At 38.0% G+C, this 8773-nt stretch overlaps 1 protein-coding gene across 1 annotated transcript in view; it reads right to left on the reverse strand.

Annotated features, from left to right (window-relative positions):
- LOC125240107 (serine/arginine repetitive matrix protein 2-like) overlaps positions 1-8773 on the reverse strand; it is a 32108-nt gene that overhangs the window by 18285 nt on the left and 5050 nt on the right. Inside the window, exons 3-5 of the mRNA XM_048147953.1 lie at positions 8392-8496; positions 7130-7266; positions 1631-1746 (exon numbers count right to left, since the gene is read on the reverse strand). Coding sequence (XP_048003910.1) covers positions 1631-1746; positions 7130-7266; positions 8392-8496 — 358 coding nt within the window. The remainder of the gene's footprint in view (positions 1-1630; positions 1747-7129; positions 7267-8391; positions 8497-8773) is intronic.

Consider the following 8773-nt stretch of genomic DNA (forward strand, 5'->3'; position numbering starts at 1 on the left):
AATGTTTTTTTCTTCCTTTTGCGAAGTCTATTTTTCCGCGTGCTGACGTCTATCGACAAACTCAAAGTAACCAAGGATTCTTAAAAATCACGATCTACATTTTCGATCGTTTATATCACATTTTAATAAGTATAAAACAGGTTTTGATATCATGTATTTTTTATTGAATATACAATTACCTTTATATACAATTTTATCAGTTAAAGCATTTGTGACAGAACTTTAGGACCGACTAAGTAGAATAGGCTACTTGACCCTTTTTTAGGGTTCCGTAGCCAAAATGGCAAAAACGGAACCCTTATAGTTTCGTCATGTCCGTCTGTCCGTCTGTCCGTCTGTCCGTCTGTCCGTCTGTCACAGCCGATTTACTCGGAAACTATAAGTACTACAGTGATGAAATTTGATGGGAATATGTGTTGTATGAACCGCTACAAAATTATGACACTAAATAGTAAAAAAAAGAATTGGGGGTGGGGCCCCCCATACATGTAACTGAGGGATGAAAATTTTTTTTCGATGTACATACCCGTGTGGGGTATCAATGGAAAGGTCTTTTAAAATGATATAAAGTTTTCTAAAAAACATTTTTCTTAAAGTGAACGGTTTTTGAGATATCAGCTCTCAAAGTCGTAAAAAGTATGTCCCCCCCCCTCTATTTTTATAACTACGGGGTATAAAATTCTAAAAAAAATAGAGGTGATGCATGCTAATTAACTCTTTCAACGATTTTTGGTTTGATCAAAGTATCTCTTATAGTTTTTGAGATAATTGACATAATAAGTTTATTATATTTGCTGCTACGGAACCCTTTGTGCGCGAGCCCGACTCGCACTTGGCCGGTTTTTTTTTAAAGTTTGTCTTGTTAACTCACTGTCTAATTAACCGAAAAAAAAATATCACTATATTTTATTACGATTTATAAACCGCATAAAATATTCTTTTACGTAATCAGGCAAAAACAACATTAGCCATGTCATCTATAGATTTTTTGTAAATGAAGTCATTCAGTGCGAAAACAACACTTTCTGACACTTTCAGTACGAGGCATAAAGGTCATGTCAGTGATTGCTTTGACATGAATTCTATGACGTCACTACACGGCCGACAGCGTTTTCGGTGACCAAAATTAAAAAAAAAATTACTCACATTTTTGAATTAAAAATACGAAGTCATCGTACCCGTTGAATACCCAAAACCATTAAATATTGGTTTCTTATGATATTACAGAAGACAATCATTTATTGTGCCAAATTAGATATGAGTCTAGTAGCCTATTATAAGAACGATTTATTCGTAAGCATACAGACGATAACCAATTTTTAGACAAAGTTAAAATAATGTCATGTTGCCTGTGTGGTGACGGGTTAAGAATTTCACCACCCCCTTTCTTCCCGTGGGTGTCGTAGAAGGCAACTATGGGATATGGGTTAAATTGTGGCGTAGGCGAGAGGCTGGCAACCTGTCACTGCAATGTCACAGTTTTCGTTTTCTTTCAACCCCTTATTTGCCAAGAGTGGCACTGAAGCTGTAGTAGTTTCATGTGTTCTGCCTACCCCTTTATGGGATACAGGCGTGATTGTATGTATGTATGTATGTATGTTAAAATAATGTAGTGTCACGAAATACGTACCGTTTGGGGAGCTTCTGCCGATGCCTGTGGCGGTGGCGGTCCCTGTGACGCCGCCGCGGCGGGGACGGCGCGCTGTCCGAGTCTCGAGCTCGCTTTCTACGTGCGCGCGGCTGGAACTGTGAACGTCATTCAAATCTGTACTCGATATCAATACTCAATATATTCTTTTCATCACATTTGCTGTTTAAAGGTCTCATTGCATTTACGTGTACTGAATAATAATGTACTATTTTATCTTATACTATTAAACGAGCAATTCTTGTATATTTATTTATTTATTTATTTATATATACCGACGATCTCGGAAACCGCTCTAACGATTTCGCTGAAATTTGTTATGTGGGGGTTTTCGGGGGTGAAAAATCGATCTAGCGTAGCCTTAGATCCCGGAAAACGCGAATTATCGAGTTTTCATGAGTTTTTCTTTCGCGTTTGTAAACGTAAAATATGGTCCTTAATTTCGCCGCGCGCGCATCGATTCCGCTTAGCTCAGTCGTACGAGGTCGGTCTAATGTACGCAGATAGATCGTAGGTGTCAGGGTTTCGAATCCCGGCCAGAAATTAAGTTTTTGTTTTTTGGCTTTTTTTTTTTGTTTTTGTATTTATAAGAGTTTTTTTTAATCTAAAGACGTGATATATTAAAATAGAACCGAGCGAAGCTCGGTCGCCCAGATATTTATTCCCAAAGAGAGTTATGGATTTAGTTTTAAAAATTAATACTATCCGTACACTATTTCAGGCAAAGGAAGTTTCAGTCAGCCAAGGATTTTTGTTGCACTACCAGAGTCGAATTAATTTAAAAATTGCGTTTTATTTGGTTTTATTTATGTTTCACAATTATTTCAATGTAATATAACACTTTAAGTTCTCGCGCTTTGTACACATATTTAAAGTCACACACAGGTCGAACGCGATTAATTAACATTATTTTTACCTTTTTTCCCAACGTTTCGGCCAGGTTGCACTGGCCGTGGTCGCGGAAGACTGACGTCCCAGCAAAGTGTCACCGGAGATGTAAACAACACAAAACTACCCGATATTAATTTATATAAATGTTCGGGGTAGACAAATAAATATAATCTACCCGCTTTTAGTTATTGTTTATTTCCCACCGCACGACACACAGCACTCACAACATCCGCGCACTGGTCCGAAGATAGATCTTTTGGTTTGAACATTTGAATCACTGGTCCCCATGTTGGCGATAATCTATACCCATCTTCCCTGTTAAAGTTTTTAGGATATTTTTTAATTTCGATCGCCTCCCTCACAATCCGGGGATAATAGTGTCGCTCGGTGGAAAGAACTTTGGGTTTGTGTAGCTGCGGAAACGAATCACTGAAATGTTCAAACCAAAAGATCTATCTTCGGACCAGTGCGCGGATGTTGTGAGTGCTGTGTGTCGTGCGGTGGGAAATAAACAATAACTAAAAGCGGGTAGATTATATTTATTTGTCTACCCCGAACATTTATATAAATTAATATCGGGTAGTTTTGTGTTGTTTACATCTCCGGTGACACTTTGCTGGGACGTCAGTCCTCCGCGACCACGGCCACTGCAACCTGGCCGAAACGTAGGGAAAAAAGGTAAAAATAATGTTAATTAATCGCGTTCGACCTGTGTGTGACTTTAAATATTTCAATGTACTTTACATTTATTTTGTAAATTTCACGCAGATAAATCGTTATAATTTACAATCTGACAGGAAATTTTGACGGCCATCTCGATTTGAGCTTGACCGCGTTGCCATAGCAACGGGCAGTACAACAGAAACTTCAATAAGAAAATGCTTTGTCTTATATTTTTTTCCTGTGTTTTCCTCTCAAATTTGCTCAAATGTGATGAAAAACATAGTGTGTAACTCAGGAAGTAAAGACATTGTAAACTCGTGTCTATAACTCTCTCCAGCCTGCGGCTGTCGCGAGTTATTAACATTCGTCGACAAAATCCCCCTTACCTCCCTTGTTGCACAATATACTATTATTAGCCTGGTCCACACTGATCGAGCAGCCTCGTGAGGCATTGCGTTTACAATCACGTTTGAATTTGCTCGATAAGATCAAAGATTTATATAACTCCGTATAGACAGATAAAGTCTAAGAAAAAAACGTAGCTCAGTTCCATACAGAAAAAGGTACGGTGGCCTAGATGGCATTACACCTTTGGGGTACGCTCAGCTAGATGGCGCTAATATTAATATTTGACATTTTAAAACATATCAAGCTAAGAATATGGGCCAAATTGTCAAAACTGAGGTTCAAAATTTTTAAGTCTGTGTCAAGAGATGGCAGTCTATTCACTGTGATTACACATTTTACTTCGACAGTAACTCTTTATAATACTCGATCCTCTTTGATAAGATGGTGACCAAAATAGTTTGCAACACCAAGAACGATTAATACTGGACTGGCAAAACCCATACAAAAGCGTAAGCGTAGAAATATATGGGCCTTTTAGGCTTAAAACTAAATGGCGCCGTTCGTAGCTTGGAAGTGGCCATAATCATATCTTCCCAAAATATTTTTGCGTGTTTTTATTTTTTATAAGAACACTAGCCCATAGTGGATACCCCCCTCCCAACTGAGGGGGGACTGAAATCTTCTCGAGGCTGAGGCGTAGGGTTAGAGCCGGCGTAGCTTTATTTGACGTGCATATGCGCATTCTAATATGCCTACTTGAAAAATAAATATTTGATTTTCATTTTCATAGTATTTTCCCGCGGCTTCGCTCGGGTAGTAATCTATTTTCCCGTACAAACTTTGGACCCCCATTTCACCCCCTTAGGAGGTGAATTTTGAAAAATCCTTTCTTAGTGCTCCTCTACACCTTTTAAGGAACTTACGTGCCAAATTTAGAATCTCTAGGACCCGCGGTTTCGGCTATGCGTTGATACGTCAGTCAGTCAGTTTCTTCTTTTATATACTTAAAAAAAAATAACATATTTCTTTATTTTAAAATAATGCTATCACGTCAATACACATTTTGAAAAAAAAAAAATATGTTTGTATCATCAGTGTGGTGACGGGTTAAGAATTTCACCACCCCCTTTCTTCCCGTGGGTGTTGTAGAAGTCGACTATATATGGGTTAAATTGTGGCGTAGACGAGAGGCTGGCAACCTGTCACTGCAATGTCACAATTTGGATTTCTTTCAACCCCCTTTTGCCAAGAGTGGCAATGAAACTTAGTAGTTCATGTGCTCTGCCTACATCTTTATGGGATACAGGCGTGAATCCATGTATCTATGTATTATGTATCATCAGTGTAGTTATTATAGTATTTAATAGATGGCGCTAAAAATCGAGGTACGATTCTTAGTATGAAGTATTTAAATCCTAAATAAATCCTTGGCCATACTGTTTTTAATTTTTATGTTCTCTAACCATATAGCGAAGTACTACAGTTCATAGAGCCACTATTATGTTTATTTTTCTACACCCGAACTGTTATTCGTCATTTGGGTGAATCAACTTTTTCTTGCTTTTTGCAAGAATTACCCTTACTTATTATTAGGTCTACTTTTGTGATTTTTAACCTTACCATCGTGAATAAAGATCCTTATTTCACGTATACCAATTACGGAAAAATTTAAAAACGATTCATTTTTAATTAAAACAATATGTGACCCAGTGGAAGAGACACTTTTTTCATACAAAAGTGAGGGACAGCTATGTCCACTGGGTCACTGCTCGAAACAAAGTTACAAAATAGGAAATCCTATAATTACATGTTGTGTTGCGTAGCTAGTATATTTGTCTTTAAGAGGGCTTTCGTGTTAAAAATAGTGAAATCGCAACCGAGCGCTCGATCATACTGTGTGTGGTATCAAATTAAAGGGCTTTGCGAGTAGTTTATAAATATATATCACATTATAGGAGTTTTTCTACTTGGTCTAACAAAATATGAGAAAATGTCCAAAAGTGGTAATAATTGTACCGGTGAAGGCTCGTTTTCAAAAAATTGGCAAAAATCAATAATAGCAATTTATAATCACTAAGGTATAACAGCAATTTAAGTAAACATTGCAGATTAATTTAGTGCAAAACTTACTTCGATGTGATGTAGATTTTCAATGAAATTGTCACTTAATTTTAGGTAATTTCTGAAAAAAAATGAATTCGCCTTAGGCTAGTTTACTCTTTTTCAAAAACTTAAAATAAAAATCTAGTCTGAAATGATTGTGGTACAGGATATACGAATTATAAATTTACCCGTTTTAATATTCAAAATTGTCCAAATTTTACAAATAAGATCGACTGATTCAGCTCTATACGTGCGTTTTTCTAAACGTGCATTAGAGAAAAATTCATAATTAATTTAGTGAGTTAGTTTTCAAAAATCCAGTCTTATAAAAATCAAGATAATAAGATGCTCTAACTGGAACTTGAATTAAATAAATCTATTGGATAACGGAAAGTGTAGTATTTCACCGACTAAAACTATCAATTTTACATTCTTTTGACGTTTTTTTTGAAAGCACATTTACAAAGTCGTGCATAGATCTTTAAAACCCTACATAAAAGTCTATTCCCTAAAGCCAGCATCCGCCGTCTTTCCGCGCATGCGCGCAATAACGAAAAAATTGAAAACGCATTGTTTGGCTCTATAACCATGGCAACGCATTGTTATAACGATACTGCGCACGTGCGCGGGATGGCTTTGGGCAGCTACGCTGGGAAACCGTGAATTTCACGAAATGTATTCTAGAGAACTATTGAAAGCTAATGCATGGTCGTAGAAAAAGTATTGTACTGAGTCAAAAAATACTCGTGGCGTCTTTTGGCTTCGCCTCAAATTGTTACACCACTCGTCTTTTTTGACCTCCTTTAAACGCCTGTTGCCAAAAATACTATTATTACAGACTTTATTTAGGGACTTTCAAAATGGCGGCGTCTTGGAAGCATAGATTTAGAATTATTAAACTAGATTGTTTAGTTAGGTCAAAAAGTGTGTCCACATGAGAGGTAATTGTTTGGGCTGGTGTCCCTCTCGCACTTGCTGACAATATCAACATTATTCATTGACGTCATCACTGTCATAAATTGGGGATACCAGTCAATTTTCAAAGTTACTACTAAATCTACTAACACCCAATTGAAAGTATTTTTTAATTATACAAATCTTTGATTTACTGGCATCAAAATAATTACATTATAATTATTTTCAAATTTTTTGAAATACATCGAAACCCTAGTTTGAATATAACATTAAAATAAAATAAGAAGTTATAAAGTCAGGTAATATACAGATAAAAATACTACTAATATGGGAACCTCATTAACACTGGCAACACGTGCGAGAGGGACACCAGTCCAAACAATGCCCTCTCATGTGGACCGTTTTCGCTAGTCTGATACGATCGACTTTCTGTTTCAGTAAATAAGGTTTAATTTCGTATGGCCAAAAATGTGATTGAGCTGTCCCCTGTAAAGGTCTTTGCTTGGAAGTACCCAAGGTTTTAATAGTCTAGATATAAACTTTGACTGAAACAATAATTACCTCCGGACTGGGTTCATGAGCGGGCGAATCTTCATCGTAAGTTAAGGACGCATCATCAGCAGGTATTGACAGCTGTTCCACTTCTATTTGTTCCGTTGACGATGAAGATAACCCGTTGGGGGATGGTATGTAGGTGTCTGAAAACAATTTATACATACATACAACATACATACAATCACGCCTGTATCCCATAAAGGGGTAGGCAGAGCACATGAAATTACTAAAGCTTCAGGGCCACTCTTGGCAAATAAGGGGTTAAAAGAAAACGAAACTGTGGCATTGCAGTGACAGGTTGCCAGCCTCTCGCCTACACCACAATTTAACCCATATCCCATAGTCGCCTTCTACGACACCCACGGGAAGAAAGGGGGTGGTGAAATTCTTAACCCGTCACCACACAGGAAAACAACACACAAGGAACAATTTATACATATAGATAAAAATTCTCAGGAATATGCAACAATATAAGTGCTAGGCTGGTTTTAGTGTCACGCCACAGTATAATAAAGAGTACTATCTGACAGTTACCGCCTGTCAAAAACGCGAACAGTCGACTTGTCATATCTCACTCATACAAGCATGGTACGCGTTTACCTACACGAGCTTAGAATGTGTGTTAGGAACGCGTCTCTTTCATACATTTGATCACCAGTGTGCCGAGGGTGTCGTAGAAGTCAACAGCGGGACCAGCGGGACATGGGTTCCATTGTAGTGTGGCCGATAGGCTGGCAAACTCTCCTATCACAATTTCGTTTTATTTTAACCCTTTAAAATTTCAAAGAGTGGCACTGAAACTTACAGTTTCGTGTGCTCAGCCGACCCCGTCTGGGAATAAAGGTGTGAGTTTATGTATTCATGTATAAGAGATGAGGAATTCGAAGGGGAGGAAGAGGAAGAGAAGTAGCCTATGTCACTCTCCATCCCTTCAATTATCTCCACTTAAAATCACGTCAATTGGTCGCTCCGTTTAGCCGTGAAAGACGGACAAACAAACAGACGCACATTTTAACTATAAAACTCCCGTGAGACTCATACATATTTAAAAATATTATAAGCGGGTTACTCACGTATTAAGTCGATATAGTCGAGTATGCGTCGCGCTCTCGACATGTAAAGGCGGGGTCGCTACTCTTGACAAAGGTCCTCGAAATTGGACCGAAACATGTCGAACGCTATATCGACTTAATACGTGAGTAACCCGCTTAAAATATTTTTAAATATAGACGCACATTTTCCCATTTATAATATTAGTATGGATGTACCTCTCTGATACGCGGGCCCGGGTTCTGGCGAGGCGGTGGGCACATGACCGTTTGCTATCTTTGTCTTCTTGCCCAGTATAATAAAGAGTACTATCGTTCCTTTACCTGCAAAGATATTAATACTGTCAAAAACACGAACAGTCGACATATCATATTTCACTCATACAAGCATAGTACGCGTTCACCTACACGAGCTAAGACTGTGTGCTAGGAATGCGCCTCTTTCAATATATTTGATCGCCAGTGTCCGAGGTGTGATATTATGCTACTCAAAGCACATCAGTGGGAGTTGTGGAAATAAAGGGGAGAGGCCTTTGCCCAGCAGTGGAACACTAAACATGGACTAATGTGCATGCTTGCATAATTTCAATAGCATTTTGCA

The sequence above is a fragment of the Leguminivora glycinivorella genome, chromosome 26, assembly GCF_023078275.1.
Source record: "Leguminivora glycinivorella isolate SPB_JAAS2020 chromosome 26, LegGlyc_1.1, whole genome shotgun sequence".
NCBI lineage: Eukaryota > Metazoa > Arthropoda > Insecta > Lepidoptera > Tortricidae > Leguminivora > Leguminivora glycinivorella.